This window comes from Theobroma cacao, chromosome 1 (genome assembly GCF_000208745.1).
Source record: "Theobroma cacao cultivar B97-61/B2 chromosome 1, Criollo_cocoa_genome_V2, whole genome shotgun sequence".
NCBI lineage: Eukaryota > Viridiplantae > Streptophyta > Magnoliopsida > Malvales > Malvaceae > Theobroma > Theobroma cacao.
The window spans coordinates 14,445,161-14,471,656 of record NC_030850.1 but is presented as its reverse complement, the minus strand read 5'-3'; the positions used below and the strand labels follow the sequence as shown (position 1 = coordinate 14,471,656).

Genomic DNA, 26,496 nt, shown 5'->3' with positions numbered 1-26,496 from the left:
TATTTTCTAAGGCTATAAAGATAAAGATGAAAATAACTACAAAATTTAGTAAACGATATTAATTATTTTTCTTCTGTGTGTTTATGTAAGTAGGGAAATGAAAATTTATAAGTAATTTTGTATAAATTCACCTAGGCAGAGTAGACAAAGCTAACTCAAATCCAAAAAAATTACCTAACCAGATTTGAAAGAAAATCAATAATTAAGTTCTAAACGATATATACCTAAAAACAACCTCAACTTAATTTGAGACATTCATGAGTCAGGCTGAGTTATTGGATTTTTTTTTTTCAAATCAAGCTCGGACCCAACTTGACCAGTCTATTTACACAATACCTTATTGTAAAAATTATAAAATACTATTTTATTTTAATATTTCAATACTTTAAAATATTAATATTTTATTAAAAGTTGAAATCAAAAGAGAGAAGGAAGAGAGAGAAAAATAATATTTTATACAAATGAAGTTGTAATTTTTTAAATTTGTAAGGGATATTTTCATCTTTATTATTTTTTGAATTTATTCCTTAATCATGGAATAGCTAATACTATGGGGAAGGATGGTATTAACTATTCCTTAGTTTTGGAGGATTTTGGAGAATAATCATTCCTATGGAATGGCTATTACTTGGACTATTTTTTAATCAAACAAAGGAACCAAAATTCCTTGAGAATAAAGAGGGAATGACTTAGACATTCCCCCAACCAAACATGCTAGAAATGCAAATGATATTCCACATGAACATGGTATCCAACATAGTAATCGCCTACAACAGAATGTTAACTATTTTGATACCACACCATACATTTCCTAACAAACAACCATGGCAATCATGTTTGACGTATCCTCATGAGTTTGAGCAGCTCGGCACATACATGAGGTGTTTATAAATGATGTCTGCACAATTCTAATTGAAATATGCATCGAACGAAATACTTGGTACTTTGTAACAAACGTAATCGTGGCTTGGAAATGCAGTGGGTCTATTGTCATTCGCAAACGACACTGTGATGATTGTGAGTTATAATGATGCATCTGATCAGATTGAAGATGATGTTGAAGAGAATGACATGGCATATTGGAACGATGAGTTGCATGATGACTGTGAAGATGATTATGTTGGAGGACATGATGATTGTTCAGAGAATGATAGGGGTGAGCACAACGACATTCCGAATTGCAATCATGCAGATGGTAGTATAGGACATGCCACAACTGTTGTGTTAGAAGAGGTTCAGTGCGATGACCATGCCACAATTATTGAATTAGAAGATGTTGACGGTGCCGACCCTATTTACGGCAACCCTATTGCACTTGAAAACTGTTTTCGTTCGCCTAATGACAGTGATCAAGAGAAGGTAAATACACGGGTATCTCGTTAATGAATTATTCCCGTGATAGATACGATATCTTTCTAAACAATTACGATTGAGGAATCCATATCAATGGACGACCACTTATATCATGGAAAAGTGTTTCCATCGAAGGTTGAATTGAAATGAGCTTTGAGCATGTTGGCACTCAAAGAGCATTTTGAGATTAGAGTTAAAAAGTCATGTCACACTCGTTTTGAGGTTGGTTATAAGGAGAAGGCATGCAAGTTTGCTTTGCGTGCAACAAAGTTGCCTGAGGGAGAATATTGGAAAGTTCGAAAGTTGCAGAAGGTACACATGTGTACTGTTGATGGTTTGTAATGTCGGTACCAAACTACGAGCGCAAGGTTAATTGGTGAGCTTATCTCCATCAAGTTGCAAGGAAATTATGTAACCCCATTGAGACCTAAGGAAATAATGAAAGAGATGAATCGCAAGTGGGGATTACAATGCCTATATGGTAAGGCCTGGCAAGCGAAGGAGTATGCGAAAAGTCTTGTGTTAGGTCCCCCGAAAGAGTCATTCCAACTCTTCCCCTCGTATTTCCATATGTTGGAACTTGAAAATCTTGGTAATGTTATGACAATCACTATAGATGGGGAACAACGATTCAAATATTGTTTTTGGGTGTTCGGGGTCATGTATTCAGGGGTTCAGTGCTGTAATGCGACCTGTAGTTGCTATCGATGCCACACATCTGAAAGGCAGATTCAAAGGTATTCTGTTTGTTGTGGTATGCAAAGATGTGAATGAGTAGATATATCCAGTTGCATTTGGCATTGGCCACGTGGAGGACAAAGAGTCTTGGTCGTGGTTTTTTAACCAATCGCGTTGTGCGATTGGTTATCCTGAAAATGCAATGTTCATTTATGATCAGCATCTTGCCATTAAGAATGCAGTTGAGAAAGTGTACAAGGATGTGCATCACGGTCTATGCAATTACCACTTAGGGAAAAAGGTTAAAAACATGTTCAAGGGCGAAGATGTTGCGACGATTTTCACCTTGGCCTCCAACTGCTATAGGCTCACTGATTTTAACAGACATATGAATCAGCTAAAATAGCTTTACAAACTTGCTTATGACCACTTTATGATATTAGGCCTTAAGTGATGGGCAAGTGCACAATCACCAGTAAGACGATACAAGCTAATGACATCCAACATTGTGGAGTGTATTAACTCCTACCTGAGGCATGCCAGAAAAATGTCAATAACCGTCTTGATCAAGTACATCAAAGGCATGTTTCAACGTTGGTTCCATGACCGGCACAATGAGGCATTGAATTTGACTATGCCTTTCAACCCTTGAGCTACTGATTTGTTGAACACATGGTTCAATGAAGCATGTTAATTTTCCACACAACCAATCAATCTGGTGGAGTTTCAAGTTATAGGTAGGATTAAGGACACAATCGTCAACCTGTCCACTAAGAAGTGTTCATGTAGTGAGTTCCAGATTGATTTACTCCCCTGCACGCGTGCCATGGCAGCAATAAGGCATGAATAATCATGTTTTCTTATTTTGTGCATGATGAATTGACTTTTTACATTGTTCACCAACTGTGATTTCATTGCCTTGGCAGTAAGTGCACACGTGCAGCCATTGAATTATGCTCGGACTATTACAAGACTTGGTCTTGGGTAGAGGTATGTGGTTCCTATTTGCCTGGTTAGGCATCTCAGTGAATGGACATCCCCCATGACGTTCAACAAATTGTCGTTTTGCCACCAACTTGGTGAGGTCAAGTGGGAAAACCTAGGAGGAAAAAGATTCCATTAGCTGGGGAAAGCAGTCAACGATGTAGATGTTCATAATGCAAGAGCTATAGTCATAATAGACAATATTGTCCGACTCTGTTTGCAGGTCCATCGACAAACAGCGAAACATCATCTACTCGGTTGACGGCTCAACGACGACGATGACCCAAGGCATGTTCAATTTTTACAGACAACTCGGGCACACACGAAACGGCTATCCAATGCATACTAGAAACTCTAAAAATGTTATGGGTGTCGTACCTCAAGATAGTGGCCCTTCAAACGTCAGTTGTTAGGAATTGTTTCCAACTGGCCATTAACATTTGCATTGAATAATACTATTTGACAGAGTCTGGAGATGATACTTTGATGTTTGACAACAGCCAACATCAAGATATATGCCTCTTAAGATAATATTGTGGGATCATTAAATGCGTTATACTACTTCATAATTTGTTTATCTTTGTAAATAATTAAATAAAAGCATAAAATATTTAATATGCATAAACGTTGTGGGTGTTATTGGTTCTGGCTGAGTCAAGCATAGCAGATGAAGATTCATATTTTATGAGTTGTGAGTTAACTGGATTAAGGATGTTGTAATTTGTTTGTTAAACAATTTGTGGTATATTGTTTTTTTTTTTTAATTTGCTCAACATGTGGTTTAACTTTCATGTGTTTACTCATATTTCTGGTTAAGGGTTTAGAGTATTCAATTGGATATTATATTATGATGGTGCTTAGGGTTGGGTTATGGTTTGATATTGTTCATCATAATTGGCCTACCCTGCTTCAAAGAACATGACACACAATAAGTGAGTCGCACAATCCCATATCAAAAAGTCACGCGATCCCATATCAACTAGTAATGCGATTCCATAATAACTAGTCACCCGATTCCATAATAACTGCGATTCCATACTAACTAGTAATGTAACTCTATATTTACTACTCAAGCGATTCCGTATCAACTAGTCATGCGATTCGATAATAACTAGTAACTCAACTCCATATTTACTACTCACACGATTCCATATCAACTAGTCACGTGATTCCATAATAACTAGTAACACAACTCTATATTTATTACTCACATGATTCTATAATAACTAGTCATGTGATTTCATAATAATTACTCATGCGATTCCATAATAATTAGTAACGCGACTCCATATTTACTATTCATGCGATTCTATAATAACTAGTCACACGATTCCAAAATAACTAGTAATGCCACTCCATATTTACTACTCACGTGATTCAATATCAACTAGTCATGCGATTCCATAATAACTAGTAGCGTAACTCCATATTTACTACTCACTTGATTTTATAATAACTAGTAATGTCAGTCTATTTTTATGACTCATGCAATTCAATATCAACTAGTCACGCAATTTTAAATCTTAACTGTTCAGACGATTCCATATTTACTAGTCACGTGATTCCATATCAACTAGTTACGTGATTCCAAATCGATATGTCATGCGATTCCAAATCGATTAGTCATGCGATTCCATATTAACTAGTCATGTGATTCCAAATTTAGTAGTTGCGCGATTCCATGTCAAATACTTGCGCGATTCAATATCAACTGGTCACGCCATTCCATATCCACCATTCACGCAATTCAATATTAACTGGTTACATGCCTATGTCACGCAATGCAATTCAACATGAAATATAAGTTATAAAGTCACAGGGTTGGCATATGAAAACTCATGAACTTTAGCATGTAAATTACGTAAAATACTAACAAAATTTAAGATATAAATAAGAAAAAACCAATGTTGTTATTGGACCCGTATGCTTATCACATCAGTGAATATCGAACTATTTTTATTGCCATTCTCTTTGTTAAATGATACAAAAAAGAAAAATTTGTAAATGATACAACAAAAAATAATTTGGAAATGATACAAAACAATGTTATTTTACATATTGAAAAAGATTAAACAAATTAAAAAAATCTCAAGGGTAAAACTTTTTCGAAAGCTGTCTATGGAGTTTGCCTTCAAGGTATGATCCTCCGAATCGATCAACCATTGCAACGAGGTGATAACCCAATCCCTGCAACTGTGCGAATCTTGCTGTATCGGGGTTTTTACACTTAACTTATACCTCATCCACATCAAGGATTGCTTTTGACGACGCGAGCTGACAAAGTACCTGGCCTTGTGGCATATAATGGGAAACAATGTTGTTAGTAGACTCATTTGCGTATCACGCAAGCCGGACTTTATTGCATCTATCCAATTATACGATGAGTCGACTAACGTCATACTCTAATTCATCAAGTTGATGTGCAGTACCACCTAGTGGTCGTAAAAAAAGCACGGTACGAGAATTGAGTTAACCTCGTGCCATGGCAAACCCCATGGAGGACTCCCACCCCTCACTTACTCAAGCACATGGTCTGGCAATATGTCCTTAGTTGCCTTGAATGTCTTATCGGTAGGGAAAGGCTTCATTTCTTGGCTCAAATCTAGCAAAATAAGCTGTCAATTACGTTATGCATAATAGTTAGATGCCATTAACCAATACGTACCCCATACATTTGAATAATTATAACTCATTAAAATATACTTACATAGAAGAGCTATCAACGATGCATAGTCTTTGCTTGTAGAGTTATGGATGGTGTTCTCGTGCCCGAGTGCCAGCTTACACATGACGCTAATGTATGCGTCAATGTGTTGGCTGTCCAACATCTCAGTCGGCATCTATAATCGCTGAAAAAAATTAGGGCACTATTGCCCTTCAATGCCCAGAATGTTAACCCTGTATATATATAATACCTACATTAAAAGGTTTATAGAATAAATACCTTAGAACTGTTAACCCTAATATCGTGTACTGTTATCATTTTACCTAACTTGCTCATTTTTCATGAAGGACTCATATTTGTCTTTCAAATCATATTTCACTCTACGTTGGACTAATAGCAGGTTAACATATGGGCTTCGAAGGTATTTGCTGGCTAAGCTCACACGTGCATTTTTGACCTGAGGTGGAAGTGGAGCCTCAAAAGAAGGTTTGATCTCACCATGCAAGGGGGCCTCTAGTGGAGTTGGGACACGAACAAAACAGAAGGAAATTGTAATTGGACTACTCGTAAGATGAGGTGCCTCTTCGACCTGAGATGGAGGTGGAGCCTCAGGAGAAGGTGTGCACTGACAATGTTGAGAGGTTTCTAGTGGAGATGGGATAGGAGTAGGATGTGAGGAAGTTGTAGTTGGACTACTAGCAGGATGATCTTTTATTGGGGCAATAGGAGGTAAGTTTGGAGCTGATGTAATTGACTGATTTATGCCACTTGCATCGTCAAGATCAACCCCAATACCGCTGCCCTCTTTGTTGAGCGTGCCATCTTCTTTACCTATCGATCGACTCTAAACGGTTGAAAAAATCAAACACATTAGAACATGTATACATCGTACATGTTATAACTCACGTAATGAAAAAAGATAAAAGCTCATACCTTATAATAGTCAATCAGCAGACCTACAATTCGATCCTTCAACGCTTGCAATGATTGCTGGAGATGCAGATACAGTGACTGCATTTGCAATTGCATCACTCGCTGAATCTCCAACTGCATTGCTCGCTGAATCTCTAACTGTATTGCATGTATATGCATCTACATGTCTCGGTCAACCTTTGTCCGTAATGGCTGCATTTACATTTGCGTGTCCATTTGCATCTCCGTTCGCATTAATTGTAGGTCTTTCTTCCATTATGTCTACATTTGTTGCATCTCTCGCTTAAAGCTCGTGGTCATTTAAGGACGCAGCGACGGGTTGCGTGCCTAAGCATGAGAGGTAGCAGCAGAAGTAGGAGGAAAAGCAATGCAAGGAGTCATGGCAATTGCAGCAGGAGTAGTAGCATGAAGACCAGTAAGAGAAATAACTTGAAGAGACGCAAGAGAAGAATCAAGCGCCTCAGCAGTAGCGAACTAGGAATAGACCTCCTTGTCCGTGGTGTGTCTCCGTTTAATGCCTTGTCTTGCTATACTTTTCTGTTTGCGATCCATTATCTTCTTTCTTTGATGGGGACCAAATTCTAATCGACCCTATAACTTCCGTAATGGAATGTATTGTCACCCATCGGAGATATTGACTTCAATGTCGACTCAATATGCGGTCAACATCTCTTTTGTAGTTGGCTCCAACGTCTTGACTACGCACAACTGCACCAAAACATACATTATCATTAAGTTTAACCCCCGCTACCCTATGACAAAAAAATAAAATTTAATAAAATAAAAAATATGGTTTCTTTGTTCACCTTGCCTTCTCTTTCTAAACCTACAATATTGACGTAAAAGTCTATTAGCCTTTCATCATACTGTCATTTTAGCATTCTTGGGCAAACCTATCCAGACTGGCACTACCTTCCAAACAAGCTGTGAATTTTAGGAATTGCTTCCAACGCCCAAAACTGCACATCAATTGTGAAACATTTTTTACTTACCTTATAAAATCTTATGCAAAAAGAATAATGATAAACATTAGGGTATGGCACACTACCTGAAACGTCCATATAAATCCGTAGAGGTGGTAATGTTTCTTCTCTACTACTCCTACTGCTGGAGATTCGAAGCCCCTCATCATGTAATCCACAGTCAGACTCCAAACGTATGTGCCATATGGGAACACATTCCAGTTTTCCATGTTCTCGACCAGCGACAACAATCATGGAATCACTGATCGTCTATAGTCTTGACCAAATAAAACATTACTCGCGATTAAGACTAGGGTCATCTTGGTCGCGTCTCCCTCCTGTTAAAACTGCCATCCCTTGAACGTCTCTAAAACTTGTTGTATCTTCACCTCGTTCCCCAGTCCCCAATATCATTGGTGAATTCCTTGAGGGATGGCCTTGTAGGGATTGACAATAAGGGCCGGTAGGGTACCAAACTTCAATCCTGTCACCAGGCAGAACTCTCTCTTCGAAAAACGAGCCTTTGTTTTGCCTATGGCAAACCATAACTGACCCTCGATGGTATCGAATTCATTGATTCTGCGTAGCATTAGGTTGTGCACGAGAGTGACGTAGAATAAACTCTTCTCTGATTTGAGTCCATCATATGCCCAAAGCATGTTCTCTTGAAGGTTTTCAACGCATTTACTTGGCACAACATCTCACATATCACATGCAGATGTGACCACTTACAGTGGATGTTAATGCCAGTGTTGAACTCCCATCGGTGCCTCGGCACACAAAGCAAAGATTCCACATTATCCTGCTCTATTCCTGTGCTGGCCATCTGCAACGTAAAACAGATAATATTCCCATTTTAGTTAATACCATCATTGTAGATTAAAAACAATAAGAAGAATTTCTGAGAAATAGCCCTCATCAGAAGCTCACTCCAAAAATGACCCTCATAATAATTTTAACTGTTTTTAGACAACCTTGAAACATAATAATTAATGCAAGTGTCGAGCATGGATTATTAAGTAAATCAACATATACATATTAAAGTATTACAGTTGACCTAAAATAATATAGAATGAACGTAATGTTGGTCATGTAATGCCATACAAATAAATTTTATGTAGTTATGACACTCGCGCAATTTCATACAAAAAATAGTCATGCAATGCTTTATCAATAAGTCACGCAATTACTAACATTAAATCACGTAGTGATCTATAAACAAGTCACGCAATGCTAAGAACAACTAATCGAATCATGCACACACTAAGTGACGCCATGCCTGAATAATATTCACGCAATGTTAAACCCTAATGCAATCATGCACACCCTAAGTGACCCCATGCCAAAATCCAATCATGCATAAGGTGCCAACCACGTAAGCAAGCCCTCAGTCACGCAATATCTAAACCCTAAAACCAATTCCTATCAAAGGGTCGTAACGCATACATATCAACCAGTCATGCATGCCCAGTCACCTTTCGACCCCAACAACACCAACAATACCACCTTCATGTTTATATTCAATAATTTCAAACAACATGGATATCAATATGAACAAGTAATATGCATACGTTTATACTCAAAAACCATAAATGAAAAACATGAAGAATAACAATAGCCCTTAAAACATTTCTCCACATGGTTCAAAATAAAATAAAAATATATTATACCTTTCTCCGCGTAATGTGAACTTCTTTTCACTACTCAATATGTGAACTACCTTTATACAAATAATAACCATTCCAAAATTTTTCTACCACTGCGAAAAATGCTCGAAAGTTGAACTGGTGAGGAATGCTTCTGACAAAGTTGCTTCTTAGGAGATGTACGGTCTGTCAATGAGAACTAAGGAGTTACACACCTTGTAAATATACTTGACCCGTTAATAGGTTTCGCGTTGAGGCACGGAGCCAAACAAATGGGTCGGTTTCATTAAGGATAATTTTGTCCAAATTTTAATTCTCTTCACTAAAAATAATTAAAATTATGGGGAGGCCTATTGTCAGAAACACCTTATGCATGGGGCCCATTTAAAAAAAAAACTGTTTTATTTAAATAGGTGTTTTTAATAAAAACTAGTCACTGACCTGTGCTACGCTGTAGGAGTTAGTAATTGACATATAATTTAAAATTATTTTAAATAATTAAATAATTTAATAGTATATTTTATTCATGAATTGAGTAATAAAATATAATTAAAGTGAAAAAATGAAAGGAACTAAGTTATCTTCTACAAATAAAAGTTTTTGATTATGATGTAGTTAGGTAGAATGTTGTCGACTTTAATGAGAAATTTTGCTGTTGCATATCATCCCAGCAATTAACATCTTATGCATGTACAAAGATAATTCATCACAAAATATATAAAAAGTTGTTTTAGTTTAGCAATGAATAGTTGACACTATGTTCCCTAAAAAAAAGGACAAAGTTTGATTTGTACAAGCCATTTCAAAATATGTAGTATAAATTTTTTAGACAATATTATAGAAGCAGGATAGCATTTATCAAACAACAAAAAGTGATCTGACAATCGTAATTTTAGATCTTCAGCGACATTTGTTTCTTGTATATGTAATGCTGCAACAAATATTAAGTAATTGTCATAAGAGTATGTAGAAAATAATTCTATAATTCAATGAGTTACAGTCAATGAAAATCGAAATAAAGGTGCAAAAGTTTATGATCAGCGAAAAGATGTTACTTAAAATCTTTATCGTTAACTAAAATTCGTATGAAGGCAAGAGTGAACAAAAGAGAATAAATGGGATGATTGAAAAAGTAGATGTAGAATTTATATGTCTTCTTTTGTGTTCCTATCTCACTATTGACATGGAAATGGTTATCAAATCATCAGGTTTAGTCAATTAAAAATTGTTTGGATAAGATATCCTTTGGTTTAAACACAAAGAAGGTATTTATTTAATTTCCAAAACATTGTTTCCAATGTTAAGGAATATACATAGTAGGCAAACAATATTTGAATAATCCAAGTTAATATTGATGCTTTGTGACATAAAGTAGCCAGCAGAACTGGTTGAAGCGAAAAAGAAATAAGAAAATATAGTAAATAATAATGAAAATGTAGTGATTAGATGGATGATAGCATTATCAAAAAAGTATGTTGTATTTTTAAACAAAAACAAAATAGTTGATAATTATCAACATTCAGAATGCAGTGATTGATAACCATTTTAACTTTATAAGAACCTGAAAAGTACAGAAAATTATTATAAAAAGTATTAGATATGAAAGAAAAAAAAGAAGGTAGCAAACAATAGAAAATATGAAGAAGAAAGTATGAAAATGTAAATTGCTTGTTTGTTACATGATCTTAAGTTTTCTATTTGGAAATTTTTTGGGAAAGAGATCTTATTGTATCTGCTTTTCTAGTGGAGAGGGAAGACATTCTTAGAGTGCAAGGTTGCCTTTTTCTTGATCCAAATGCAAAGTTGGTTCATGGGTGGATGATTGTCCAAGCATCAATGGTGTTTTTTGAGATTCATCAATAGCCTTGCAACTGTTGATTTTGAAGTTAAGGTTTCCAGTGTCCAATGATTTTGTCACCAAGCTTATTTTGTGATTGATTTTGGAAAGGCATATTTGTCAAGGTGGTTTAGTAATGCAAGTTTAGGAATTGATGCACAATCACTTTTTCGCCATCATCACCAAACACTACAAATGTTTCCTTTGCAGTATTATCTTCAACAATGATTATTAATTTGTAGCTAATTAAAAAGAAAGAAAACATTATTTGTTAAATGGTGACAAGAACGATGAAAAATGAGGTTTTATTCATGACTATTATGACTTATGATAAACGTAGCATAAATGAGGCATTTGTTCTCCATGTTTTGCATATGGACACTAAAAAGTATCACCTATTTGCTGCAATGTTTTCATGCATATTTTGCAGTCAATTTAATACCATCCTTCTGTGCAATTGAATTTTCTAATTTTTACAACACAAGTGTATGTCTTTGTCTGTAATGAAATATTGAAAATTAAGCAAAGTGAATGATAAAAAATAGAATGAATATACTTACTATTTTTATGATTAATTATTGAAAGATATGGTTACTAGAAATTTGGAGTGATCAGTTTGGAATAGTTGCTTAATTGTGACACAATTGTGATTTTTTTGCTGATCAGGTGGTATTTGCTATTGTTGGTGGACCTCAAGCAAAAAGACCGATGCATCTTTTTCATCAAATCTAAATATGAATTGAATATGAAAGGATGAAAGTTAAGTTCAATGCATGCTTGTCAAAGAAGGAGCAGTGAAAGGGAACAAAAGCATTAGAATATGCTTACATGGCTTTCAACCTTGCCACAATAGAAATATCTAAGTCAACATAAACTTTGGATGCAGAACACGAAGTAACAGATGGTTGTCCTATAAATAGATGCGTAAAATGGATTAAATTGTGAATCTATTTAATCAAAAATTATAATATTGAAGATATTACAACAGTCAAAGATTAAGTTGACTTACGTTGGTATTCTCCATCTATCATGGTAGCTAAAATAATGATTGGTTTGGTTTTTAACCCTATGATATCATCATCGATACAATATGCAAGATCTCCCCAAAGAGTGGCACTAATTATTGAGTCTTTGAATAGAGAGCAAGTGTGTGTACGTGAGACATGATTGTATATGAAAAACCACGAAGAAGGAATATAAAATAGTGAACTTAAATTAATCATATATGCAAAAATAGTTTCAAGAGAAAAGGTTTTATATTCTAACTAACTACATCATGTAATAATAAATGTAGGGAACCTAATAGTTTGTAATTGAAAGTTTTGTTTAGGAACTTTGGTTGGATTATTGTTGACATATATTGTAGTAACTTTGCTCATTGAAATCACCGGACCAATGACATTTGCATTTAACAGTGAATAAATTACCGAAGTTATATATAGGATTATTGAAGTAAAAAAGAGATCATATGATGTAATTTTCACAATCAATAAATTATAATAGCATCTGAAATAAAAAGGAGATCATATCATGTAATTTTCACAATGAATAAATTATAATAGCATGGGATTTTAGTTTCCTTTAATGTGGAATGGCATCATGATACATGATATTTATCTAAAATCTAGAATCACATTTTTTTATTAGTTTAGTGTGACAATGATAGAGTGGGTCAAGTTTCAAGAAATGCAACTTCAAAGGAGAAAATCATCGAAAAAATGAACAAATTTCAAAATATAGCATTTCATGAAATTTGGGTAATTATACTATTTGATGAGGTCAAATCGTTTGAATTCCAATGACATGTGCAGAAATGAAGATAATAGATTGAATAGGTATAACAACATAAGTTTTGAACAATTTTTAATGACTATAATTGCATAACATGGAGGGAAAATATCTAGGCAAGTGTCTTGTTATATAAGGATTGGTGATAGGTTGGTGTCCTATTATATAAAGAACGGTCAATATGGTAAATAAAAAAATTGAAGTGAAAAAGAACAAAATAGAATTAAAAAACAATCTTAAAAGATTTTTACAGTATACTATAAGTTGTCTAATCTGTATGCTAAGTTTGGCAAAAAAAATTTTAGATCATCTAAATTGAAATTAAATATTTATATTACATGTTATCAAAGGAAAATTCAATAAGTATATCTTGTTATGAATAAATATGTGAATGTCCATTATATTAGACCTAAGAAGTGCAGACCAAGTCAAACAACCCAATAGGCAAGATACAAGAAATATAATATGATTTGAACTCTTAGATAAAATTATATTAGGATTATAATTCAAAGGGTTGTTGGCCTATAAATAGGCCCCTCACTTTATTTGTAAATGCACACTTGAATAAGATCTTCTTACTTCCTCTAAATACTTTTTTTTCTCTCTAAATACTTTCTCTTATAGTTGATTTTTTAAGATTTATTTCATAACACATTATCAGCATGATCCTCTTTGATCTATCAAGTTTTGGAATTATTTTGTTTTCATCATCTTCAAGCTTAAAAAGGATTTCAATGATTGGGTTTTGATCTCTAGTATTAGCAAATCAGATAAGTGTTGGTATTATTTTATTCTTTAAAAGGATTTTAATGGTTGGTCATTAATTTCTAGTTGTAACAAATCAGATAAGTGACTTGATATCTTTTTAGTATTTTCATTCCTTAAAAATCAACCTTATTATGAATTTTGTCATCATGTTGTATATATTATATTTTGTCCCTTAATTGAAAAGTGAATTTGCTATTATATAACTATTAATGAAAAATCATTAATGTTTATTCCCTGAAGTGAATGTACCAAACGAGCTACTAATAAAAAATTATAAATTCATCTATTCCTTGAAGCGAATGTGACATCATTTAATAATTATGGTCATAATCATGAATCTATTCATTCCTTGAAATGAATGTAACATCATTTAATAATTATGATAACAATAATAATTTACACTATCACTATTTTAATTTTAATTTTACCACTAGAAGTGGATGGATAATTTTACCATCAGAATCTAAGAATAATTTTACCACCAGAAGTGGATGGATGCCTTAACCCACTAACTCAATAGAAATGGATAATCCACTAGAAGTGGATAAACCATCATAAGTGGATTACCCACTAAAAGTGGAGGAATACTTTCAACTCAAGTGGATGAATAATGAAAAGACAAAAATAGAAAGAATAAAAGCAATATAGAAAATGTATTATCCATGATGTAATATGAAAGTCCATTGGTAACATCTAAATATGAGGAACGAGTTAATAAGAACATGAGGTCTAGGTTTTTGACATAAGACACAACAAAGGAGTTGCGCACTGATCAAATTTCTCATGGTTTAAGTAATGCTGATTGTGCTTGAGTTAGTGTTAAGGGATGTGTGTTGCTGTGAACTTAGCAAGATTTCGTTTGCTTATATTGTTTATTCTTGGCTTGGTTTTGATGTTGAAGACTTTAATTTTTGGAGTTGGTTTTTATGAGGGTTTCTTGTTGGTTTTTTGTCCAAAGCTAGTTGTAGATGACATTGATGCCTGCTGTACATGATAGGAGTCTTAAGTCTTGTAAATTAAGAAAGTTAGGAGACTTAATTAAGCAAGGTAAAATTTAAAAAGTCTCCTTAAAATACTTTAAAAGGACGTCTTGAATCTTTTTGTTTCCAAATGATGTTTTTTGTGAGACATCAACCTCCATAGACACGTAATTAGAAGTAGACGCGATAAAACAGACTAGGGGTAATTTCATCATTTTCCTTAGTGAGCTCCTAGAAGTAGGTTTCAAACAATATTAAGGCCTAAGTAGGCCTAAGGCATAAATGAATGATGAAAATAAGGATAAAGTGATGAAGAAAATAGAAATAATGATGATTTCCAAGGTAAGGGCAAAATGGTCATTTTTCATCTCGAGTCAAAATTTTTAAGTTTTCGTGAACTCGAGTATTTCTAGACTATTATGAACTTTGTCCTAGTGTCAAAAGAGTAAAAAGATTGCACAAAGGATTGGGGAAAGACAAGCCAACTTGTTAATGGCATTTTCGTAATTTAAGTAAAGTTTGGATAAGCTTTAGCTATAAATATCATTTTTCCAACAGCTTCTTCTTCTTCTTCTCATCCCAACTCACGTTTCTTTCATCCTCCATGAAAGTGTCTCTCAAAGCTTCCATCACCTTCCCAAATTAACCTTAAATTTCATGCTTTTACACACCTTGTTATAGGGTTTTTCATACTCTTTTACTCTTTCGCCTTAAAAACCCTCAAAAGTCTTACTCTTATACTTTCTCTCACTAGCTAGGTGTTTTAGAGAGAGAAAGAGAGAGCTTTTACAGTAACTTGAAAACTCTTAGAAAGGGATTCAATTATAAAGCTACCAAGGTGAGTAATGAAGTAGAGTTGATTTTAAGTGTTGAGAGTGGCTAGTGATTAGACTTGTAAGTATTTTGTAGTTGAGGTTGTTTATTCATTTTAGAGTGATTAGGATAGTGAAAATAGATAGCCACTTAATGGCAATTGGAAGCTAGTTGGGAGATAACTTTTAGAATTTATAGTTATGTGAATTGAGTTAATTGTGATACTATTGTGATGATAGGTTCCAACGAAGCCCCACCGCCCCATTTGGACCATTACAGCAAGTTGGAGTTGGGTAAAGATTTAATAAATATCGGTGAGTGAACCTGCACTAAAATGGTTTGGGTATATGCATTTACGTTTGAACGAATCACTTGAATGGTTTAAATTGTCTTTTCTTCAAAATTCATACGGGAACAAGCCTTTGACGAAAAGTTTTTGCGTTGTGAAATGTGATTGCAATGAATTTATGAAATCCCTTTATATGTTGATATATATATATATATATATATATATATATATATATATATATATNGTATTGTACATTGGTAGATAATATTGTGTAATGAATATAACTGTGTGTGTGCGCGATGTGGGGGATGCACATGCCGGTGATGATAGGGTGTGGAAGTGTGGAGGATGACATTGTTGTGCGCAATGTGGGGGTTGCACACAATGGCATTAGTTGTGCGCGATGTGGGGGTGCACACGATGACTCCAACTATGTGCGGGATGTGGGGGTTGCACATGAGTTGGGTGAGGTGGCGGTAATATGCATGATGATTTATGTATGTATATATATATATGTTATAGAAAGTTTATGAAAATATTTGTGATTGGGTTGTATGTTGGCATTGTTAATTTTTCCCAAATTGCTTTTCATTTCAGCAAGAAAATGGCTTTTGGACGTAACAAGACCCCTTTAACTAAATTGCTCTGTTTCTCACTACAGCGAGATTCATTTTTGCTGTAGCAAGAAACTCTTGGGTTGGCAGCCTTAATCCATGCTCTGAATTTCGCTGTAACGAGAAACTCTCAGGTGATTCCAAAATTCTGGTGTAGTGCTTTCACTTTGACAAAGATTTTGACCACCTTTCGATCAGAACTGGGCAAAGTAGTAAACATAAAAGTTGTAGCCCAACCTCTTAGCTTTCTAATGATTTAAAAATGATGTCAATTGGACTCCTGTAGTGGGAGATATGCTTAAAAAAACTGAAACATATGCAAACCAAGAATGTCTTTTCACTGCAGCGAGAAAACTCTCTGTTTGCTTGTCTTGCTTGGTCATTGTTGAAATTTTCATTCTATTCAACTTCATGGTTTATCATGGATCTTGTAACATTAAGGGATTAAACATTCAAAGTTTGAAATGGGGAGTTTTGACAAAAAAAAAAAGACTAAATTGCATGATTTTATCGTAAATGCATCATGTTTTCTAAAACATTCATTATTGTTGCTTGTTCCCTTCTTATGTTTACTCACTAGGTTTATACTCACTCTTTTAAATTGTATGTTTTCAGATTCGTAGATAGTCGGAATCTAGATTGAGGCGTCCACTTGCAATTCACCCTTGGTAGGTATCATGGCATTCGATAGCTGTATCCTCACCCAATTCACTCCGTTGGAAGTCAAAAGTATTTTTCTTGTGTATACGCATACGTAATGTAAACTACTGTTATATATGTCATAAACTGTATATGTTTATTTAGATTAATGTTGCCATTATGACTTGGCTACAATTGACATTTTTGGGTTGATATAAATGCAAGTGTTTAATTGTCATAGTACATTATTAAGGTACTTATGATCAAGAATTATGGTATGTGCTTTAAAAATATTGGTCGGAACGATGAATAGGTTACATAAGAAAGACTTGCTTGGGCTTAGTGGGCTGTGCTCATTGGACCCATGAGCTGGTCATGACTCGAAAATTGGGCCGTAACATTTTTAGACCAAAATATCATTTTGACATGTTTAACATTGTTTTTGTAACACTCATGACATGTTTGGTTTGTTGAGTAAAATAGAGGAAAAATTAAATAATTATTATGTGAGAATAAAATAGAGTAATAATAGTTATTATGTAATTTGATTCATGGAATGAAATTGTCATTCTAATATCATTTTAATGTTTGGTTAACAAAAATAGCTTTAAATCAATAAAACAATAAGGAATAAAAAGATAAAAGATAAGCATATTTTTTGTTATAATATGTAATTTAAATATTTAATTATTTAGATAATTTATTAAAAATATTTATAAATTTTAATAAAAATTTAATAGAATTATTTATTTTTATTTTAGAATAATATTAATAATTGATAAGTTAAATATTAATATTTTATTCATAATTTAATAATTAACATTTTAAAATATTAATATTTTATTTATAATTTAACTATTATTATGATTAAAATATTAAAAATTTAATTAATTTTAAATTTAAAATATATAAAAGGTAATTTTTAAATTTGTAAAAGATATTTTGAACTTTATCATTTTTTAAGACTAATCCTCAATCAAGAAATAGCTAATAATACTCTGAAAATTAATATTAACTATTTTCTGATTCTAGCTGATTTGGGAGAATAGGCGTTATAAGGAATGAGTATTCCTTTCCTTGCAGCATCTGACATCCGAAGAAAGGAATAGAGGGGAATGCTTAACCAAACATGCTATATAAGAAACGTATCTCCACAGTCAATACTCCACGCAACAGAAAACTGCTTCTAAAAAGACAAAAGCCAAACTCTCCATGTATCTGTAGCCTCTACCAAACCAAAATCTTCCCGATCTGATTGGCCCCCGAACAATTATTTCTCCAACATCACCACATATTAACGATTCTGCCATTGCAGAATCATCCTTCAGCAAATGGGATCCTTTTTATTTCCCTGATCTTCAAAGAGGATGTCCCAAGCTGATGTCTCTTACAGGTCCTAGTCCTTCAAATCCTTTTCCGTGCTTTTTTAATTGCTCAATGGCATTCTTTTGTTTCTGGGTCATCTGGGTTTTCAGCTAATAGGCTAGAAATCATGGCATTTTATCATGCATAAGTATTTTCTTTCTTGTTGTGAATGTTATTTTTTACCATCTTCAGGAATTCTATAGAGCTGCTTCTTTTGAACTACTAATTTGATGTTTAAGTAGCGTTTAGTTGTGAAGCGAAGAAATTGGAGCCGAGAGTATTTGCGAAATTGTGATAGTTTTATTTATTCAAATTTATTCATGAATCGGCAGTTGTTGATGTTACTTGCACCTGTGTAGTAGGCTTAATGAAGATATCTATATTGCTTTGTGTAGATTTACGGTATCTGTGATGACATGATTAAAAGGCTTTTAATCTTGCTAATCATCATTTGAAATCGAATCTAGATAATTGACCCATTCCCCATCATTTTGGCACATAAAATGCAATTATCTGGTGATAATTTCTTCTTAAAAACAGCAATTCATACAAGAAGGCAAAAATGAAAAAAAAAAAATCCAAAGAGAGTTGGCATCTTCACATGCCAACAAATCTTTCGCGGAAAGTCTTCCCTAAAGCTTTTTGCAATGCTTTACAGTAGTAGAATTTATTGATCTCTGTCTCATGATTTATTGGAAAAGTCTTCCCTAAAATTTCTCATGGTTTATGATTATTTCTTGCAGTTGTGGGTCTTGTGGATACCCTTTGAACTTGACATCTTCTAACCGAATCACCTCTGGCATGGGCTCTGAATATCGCAAATCCATAAAGAAAGGTTTTATCTCATTTCTATCTGTTGATCTTAGTCGATTCACTCAGGTCGATCAGGTACATTGCTTTCCGGTCAGTTGGGGCCGTTACCTTTCAAAAACTAAACTCCTTTGTCGTAAATGTGGGGTTCATATAGGCTATGGTTATGGAGATGCACCTGCTCTTTGTGGTTTTGACTCCCCGAACCCATCTAGTGCTGCTTATAAAAAGTTTGCTATAAAGATCCGAGCTCTACAGCCCTCAGAAGAGTGCTAACAAGGTTGACATGGAAGAGCCATTAATGGATGGTGCTACCTCCATCATGCACCTACCTGATGATTGCCTCTCTTTTATTTTCAATTATCTTGACTGTAGGTCTGACCGTGAATCATTTGGGCTAACTTGCCACCGCTGGCTTAATATTCAAAACTTGAATCGTCGATCCTTACAATTTCCGTGTTCTTTCAGTATTATTGGCCCTTCCTCATTATCTCAGAGCAGTATTGACATCAATTCCTTCCATCTTTACAAGATTCTCACCCGTTTTCAGCATTTAGAGTATTTATCTCTTTCTGGTTGCATAGAACTACCTGATTCAGGCCTAACCTACTTGAAATATTATGGTTCAAGATTGCAAACTCTATGTCTGGATTGTTGTTTTGGAATCACTGATTATGGGCTTTCCCTGGTTGGTATTGGCTGCCCCTCCTTGACTGTCATTAGTCTTTATCGATGCAACATTACTGATGCTGCTCTGGAAGCTTTAGCTAGTACTTGTTTGGCTTTGAAGCACGTGAATCTTGCTTATTGCCCGCGCATTTCAGACTCTGGGTTAAGAGCTCTTTCGCAAGGATGCCGTCAGCTCAGTGCAATTAAGATATCGAATTGCAGGGCTGTAAGTGGTGTTGGCTTTAGGGGTTGTTCATCAACTCTGGTTTATCTAGATGCTGAATTTTGTAATCTTGAACTAGAAGGAATAATGGGGATTGTTAGTGGAGGTGGGCTTAAGTTTTTAAACATTGCTGGTTTGAGTTCATTGAGCCTCAAAGATGAATTGGCAGCAATTGGGAATGGATTTGCGGCAGGGCTTAAAATCCTTAGTCTTCGAATGTGTAGAACTGTTAGTGATGCTTCTATTGTTGCAATAGCAAAGGGGTGTCCACTACTTACAGAGTGGAACCTGGCATTGTGTCATGAGGTTAGGTTTTCAGGCTGGGCTTCCATTGGGTTAAATTGCCACAATTTAGAGAAACTTCACGTGAACCGCTGCCGAAATTTATGTGATCGAGGGTTACAGGCCCTGCGAGATGGCTGCGAACGGCTTTCTGTTTTGTACATGAATCGAAATAGTAGGATATCAGATATAGCAGTGGAGTTGTTTAAATTGTATAGAGGCGATGTTGAGATCAAGGGAGAAGAAGTGATGTCTATAGGGCCTCATTGGGACAGACTAGACTATGATGAGTAAGAGATTGACTATCTTATATGGCATGGAAAGCTGTTGATACTAATGTGTACCAGTCAAGTTGTTGCAATTTCTATCTTGATTGATAAGGTCACCTCTAACATTAAGTTAGTTAGTTGCATTGATAAATATATTTGATTATTTGAACAGAAAGAAGTTAAAATGATGTAAGGTTTTCTTAGAGCGTGAGATTTTTCTTAACCTTTATTATTATTATTATTCTTTGAATTGCAATCTTGTATTCAGTAAAGATGAAAAAAGAACACCTTGTTTAAGAACATTATGATACCTCACTTGTGTTTGGCCAAAGAGACTGCCACACTTTAATTTTTGTAACTGTCCGATCTTTAGTCTAGCATTGTATGCCCCGCAAATTATGTGGATTTTGCATGACTGTGTTTGCAAATTCTAGTTATTATCTTTTCAATGGGCCAATCTTGATCGAAGGGATCTTGAGGGAGGGGAGAGTTGGGGCAGGTTGTTGGGCAATGGTTCAACCAATGTCTGTCCTTAATCCATTAGATGGGGAATCGCAATCCAAAGTATTGAACCTCTGGTGAGGCTAGAAATGAACAAATGTTCTTCATTAATACTGCAAAGGTTTGCCAAAAAATCAATGTAAGCATAGAGAGTATCCCGGTTGCCTTTCTTGGAATTTGGATGACCAAGTTGTTGACTAGGACAGATTTTTCAGCCATTGAAATTGAGAGAAACCAGTGGACTGTTGGGTGACCCCAGTTGCCAATGTAAGCTTGTGCGGAGTGTCAGTCATGCACCAAGGATGACGTCTTTCTTGTGGAACTTTTATATAGTAATGCAGTGAGGCACATGGTGTCCGTATATGACGGAGAATCTGAAACTATTGCAACAAGTTTTTCCATTGGTTTTGGGAGGCGAGATTTCTCCTTCTTTTTAGCTATACAGGTTGCAAAAAGAAAAAAAAAATTATTATAGCTTTTTGAGTGTTATTAAAACTACCAGGGTAATCCAAAACAGTAAACACTTATTCATTTTGAAAAATAAACCACTGTGACTTCACATTCAAGCGCATCTTATTTTCCTTTCTTTAATATCGCGAAGCCTATAAGCACATTTAGTGTTCTATTATTATGTCTCCACTTTTAACACTATGGGAGTTCTTGGGACATTCAAACCATGCAGAAGAACTTTGGCCACGAACGCTCTTCGGATGAGCACCACCTAGCCTTCATCAACCACGGTGAGTCAAACAGGTGCAAGCAGTTGTATTTGTCTAATCTGTGCTGCAAGAAGCCTTTCTTAATTTCCGGTCAATTTACCTGGCATCCTTGGATGGAAATTGACTACCAAACTAACTGCTACCATTTTCTCCCCATACATTGTCCCATGCACCACTTGGAGCTGCCTTTGGCCCCTCAATATAGTTTTGATTCCCATAAGGCTTATGGGGTGCTGGGAGTCCATCAGGTCCCGCTTGATTGATCTTTCTGGGTTTTGTTTTGATTCCCAGCAGTCTTAACACAAATCTAGCTAATTCTCCATACAACAATCCTGTGCGATCAAAAAGCTGCAAACAATGATGCCATGAGTTAACATGTTGTAAATTTCACTCACCAAAAGACATTATTCCTTAATTCAACTATTATTATTTTATAAAAATCACCTCCAATTTAATGATTCCATATCAAATTTGGAAAAAAGGGAAAGATAAATATAAAGAAAGCAACACCTGAAGAAGAGCAGACATAAACATGTGGAATGCTTGTGTATTCTGGTCTATCAGAATAGATATCCGCCCAAAGAAGTTAACAACACCTTGCATCTGCAATCGGTCAAGAAAGCAATAATCAATATGACACAGTGAAAGGATGCAGCTTGAGAAGGCAAAATTTATACAAACGGGTAGATTCATAAAACAATGTCATGAAACAACTGGCCCCCAAATCTTAAAAGATAAATTGTCTTCGTTTTTAGTACAAACACTTCCTTATTACCCAAATAAGATGTAATGAACTTGCTGCAATCTAGCCCTGTATCAAAAATCTAGATCAAGTGGGGAAATATTTAGACTTAAATAACAGCTCATCAAGTGTTTCTGACATTTTACGGTCGAAAAGATAAGTCCCCATGGACATGTCCCCCATCTCCATGGAAGCTCCTCAGCGACCACCCAACAAACCATCCCCAACCCACTACCTTCCCCTAAATTTCTTATTTTAATACTTTGATGGACAGTAAAATACGAAATACAGGAATATTCTTGTAAGCATACTTTGAGCTCAAGAAATAGTGCAAAGGACACAAAAAAAAAAAAAAAAGATTCAAAGTTCCTTATTATCAACTATAATGTCCAGTCAAGAAAAAAGCAGTCTCTTGGACTTGTAAGAAATGAAAAATCATCAGGTTCCTGTTTCTCATAACCACATTGATAACTGAGGTCTTGGCAGCCGTTACATCTAAGGACTGGACATGTTAAGTATGAATGATAAGATGAGAAAGGAATTACCACTCGGAGGAAGGAGATCCAAAAGCCTGGTGGGGATGATGGAGCACCATATGGATTATTAGGATCTTGCTCACCGTATGGACCCATGCCCACCCCATAACCACCCATTGGACCCCCAAAGCCACCAAGACCACCACCATACATTCCACCACCGTACATTCCAGAGTTCCCATATAGACCACCATAACCTCCTCTATACATGCCGTTACCATACAATCCACCCCCATAAGACCCCAGTCCACCATACGAACCATACATTCCTGAACCATACCCTGAGTTGTAGTTTAAACCAGAACCATAACCTGCATCAAACATCAAACTTAGACAAGCTCCACAATTAAGTAACCATTTGCATTATAATAGTTGAATTAAACCTCCACCTCCATAAGTGCTCCCGTAATTTTGTTGCTCCCAAGGTCTGCTCGGTAAAGGCCTACCAACAGCATTTCTATTCACAGCCGTAGTTCTATCAGTAGTCGAAACAATTTCACCCGGTCTTGCTGTTCCAGATGCTTCAACCACATCACTGGTGCTGCCCGGTGATGGTGGCTTAAAGGGTCCAGAACCAGATGAGCTTCCAGCTTGCTCCCATGGTTTAGGAGGAGAGCCACCAGCAGCTAAAGTTGCAGAACAACAAGTGCAGGCAAATTACACACCAAAAAAAAATAATATATATATATATAATTTTCAAATATTTAAAATTAATAGATCCAGATTCCAATCCAAGTTAATTAATCACTCCTCAATTTCCTGTCATAATTCTTTCATAAAGAATCCCCCAAAAAGGGCCAATAAATATAAAAATAAATAAATTATCAGATAAAATCTCAAATATTTAAAATTTTCAACATCCAAATTCCAACCCATGTTAATTAATTAAACTTCGATTTCTTGTACTAATTCTTTGATAAACAATCCCCCAAAAACGGCCAAAAAGAAATCAGATAAAATCTCAAATTTCGGAAACTAAATCGATAGATTCTGGATTTCCTTAGCAAAATCATCAACCAAACAGAAGCAATAAAAAGCAGTACGAATTAAAAACCCTACAATTCGATATTGAATCAATCGATCGGCCAAAACATGATAAACCCTAACAAAAATAATAGCCTTTTTGTTATGAAAAGGAGAATTAGAAGAAGAAAGAAAAGAAAAGAAAAGAGACGAACCGGGCTGTTGGGGATTGGAGTCCATGACTTCTGTGTCAATCAACAATTTTGAGGACCGCGTTATCTCTGAGGCTCACCTCGGACAAAGTAAAACGAGAAAAAGAGAGTGGTCAATATTGAGCACTTTCCCGTTTGAGCATTGTTGCTTCCTCCTATTACGTGGCCACCGTCTTTTCTCTTTGTCCATGTTTGGCATTTTTTATAGTTATAGAAGTGTTAAGGCTATTTTTGGAATTTTGTTTGCATTCTTTTTTTTTTTTCAATTGATCAATGTAAACAATGATTTAAAAAGTAAAAAATGAGCAGTGCCAATGGTATTAAATTAAAACTTTCCATGAATTATGAAATGAGTGAACTGTTGATTAAATAAAAAAAAATTAAATTGAACCATTTTGAAATTAGTCTAACTTAAATTTTATTTAACTTTAATTTGATTTCAATAAAACCGTGGTTGGAAAATTGAGATTGTGATGTAATTTTAAATATATTTATAATTTTATATTTTTATTTAGGATAAAAAGGATTTGAACTAATTCTTTGAGTATGAAATTCATGCACTTATATCAAATTAAACATTGTAATCTAAATTTAAAAAATTTTGGATGTTTGATATTTTGTTGTGTTAGAGTTAAAATATCCGAAGTTACTTAATTGAATAATAAAAAGCTAAGTTGTATAAAGGCATTGGAGTAACTCTCCTTTTAACAGTAAAAGTCAAAATGTTTTTGGTTGTTTTACATTGAGGAGTGGTTGAAACTCTAATCCATGACCAAGCTTATTATCTCAATGCCAAACGCGGCTTTCGTGGCTGGAAGATTCGACTCTATTTCATATTTTTTATTATTTTATTATTTTTTAATATGTTTTCAATTATTATTTATATGAATATATAATAATTGAGCTTGTGTCTTGATTGGGTCGGTTCAGTTGTGTTCTTAATGTTCCTGTTGCACTTCTTTTGTATAGCTTAAGGTCTTGCAAGGGTCCTTTGCGGTTGTTGATTCCTTGCTCTTGTCTTGTGCTGGCTGTTGTGTCTGTGCATGGACTTTTGTATACAGGGTGGCTACATTGGGTGGCTTTGAGTTGTGTTCTTGGCCCCCGCAGCGATTTTGTTGTTCTGGTAAGTGTCCGTCATTTTGTTTAGGTGAATTATTATTTCCATTATTTCCTTTTTTATAAATGAAATTTCTTACTTTTCAATATATATATATATATAATTTTTCAATTTATCATAAGTTGATATTGTATATATAAATAGTGATAAACGAGAAACAACAATAAAATATTTAAAGGTAATGATAAAGAATATCCACTTTGATATTATCTTGATATTAAATATGATTTTAATAATTAAAAGGTCAAATATCTTTTCATATCTTTATATTTATTACATTTTATTATGTCTATAATTAATATTCATATCTTGATATTAAATATAATTTTAATAGTTGAAAGGTCAAATATTTTTTCATATTTTTATAATTTATTATGTTTACAATTAATATTCATGTATATGTCTTTCATATTTTATGTGAATAAGTTTTATATGTGTAAATAATAATAATTGATAAATAATCTACTAAAAAGTAATGAAAAAAATAGTTCATTCCTAATTGAAATGACACGCATGAGAACCAGATATATTTTTTTCTTGTTTGTTTCTACCTCATAAGTTTCCATTTTTCACGTCCGAAAATGCAAGAAGTCCAATATTTACCAATTTCAGGATAATAAGAATGATATTCTAAGTCAATGAGCATCTTACCACTTATTATATATTATTAAAAATAAAAAAGAGGAAAACAAAAAGGGTTGAGAATAGCATAGTAATTACTTAATGTAAAAGCCACAAAGCATTATTTTGTTGGGTACTAGACAATAGAATTAACAATAACAATGACATTCGTGATGACCATCCTTCATTCTCTTGCAAAAACCTCCTTTCTGACAACCTGAGCTGCAATAATTCCAGCATTTGCCACCCTTTTGGGGATCATCATCCTGCCCAGGCAAACATCTCCCAAGGTCAGGATGATTGTTGCAGCATCTTGCTTGAGCAGCCACTACTTGTACTTGCCCAAAATCTATAAAAACAACAATCCAACAAGTTTACTGTTAATCTTCATATTTAACTGTATTATTAATTCTAGATACATAAACCATTGCAAAAATGATTTAAACTCAAATTGGTTTTACCACAGAATGAGATACAAAGTATAAACTGAAACAAACTTGTAACGTGTTTTGAAGAGA

General features: G+C 34.5%; 3 protein-coding genes and 1 long non-coding RNA gene across 4 annotated transcripts; 3 read left to right on the top strand and 1 right to left on the bottom strand.

The window, feature by feature from the left end:
* Positions 15,189 to 17,139, top strand: LOC108662282. The gene is made up of 4 exons (XR_001928142.1): positions 15,189 to 15,432; positions 15,647 to 15,721; positions 16,294 to 16,444; positions 16,926 to 17,139. It is a non-coding gene; the product is annotated as an uncharacterized LOC108662282 (long non-coding RNA).
* Positions 18,129 to 20,944, top strand: LOC18612576 (F-box/LRR-repeat protein 12). The gene is made up of 2 exons (XM_018117271.1): positions 18,129 to 18,342; positions 19,058 to 20,944. The coding sequence occupies exon 2, from the start codon at positions 19,411 to 19,413 to the stop codon at positions 20,590 to 20,592; it is 1,182 nt and encodes a 393-aa protein (XP_017972760.1). The 5' UTR covers positions 18,129 to 18,342; positions 19,058 to 19,410; the 3' UTR covers positions 20,593 to 20,944.
* LOC108661347 (uncharacterized protein At4g08330, chloroplastic-like) lies at positions 18,317 to 19,400 on the top strand. Its single transcript, XM_018117392.1, has 2 exons — positions 18,317 to 18,342; positions 19,058 to 19,400. Exons 1-2 carry the CDS (start codon positions 18,317 to 18,319, stop codon positions 19,398 to 19,400), a joined length of 369 nt encoding a protein of 122 aa, XP_017972881.1.
* On the bottom strand, positions 21,573 to 24,424 carry LOC18612575 (peroxisomal membrane protein 13). Its single transcript, XM_018114320.1, has 5 exons — positions 24,244 to 24,424; positions 23,455 to 23,691; positions 23,075 to 23,376; positions 22,298 to 22,390; positions 21,573 to 22,135 (listed from the first exon to the last, which is right to left on the bottom strand). Exons 1-5 carry the CDS (start codon positions 24,266 to 24,268, stop codon positions 21,920 to 21,922), a joined length of 873 nt encoding a protein of 290 aa, XP_017969809.1. The 5' UTR covers positions 24,269 to 24,424; the 3' UTR covers positions 21,573 to 21,919.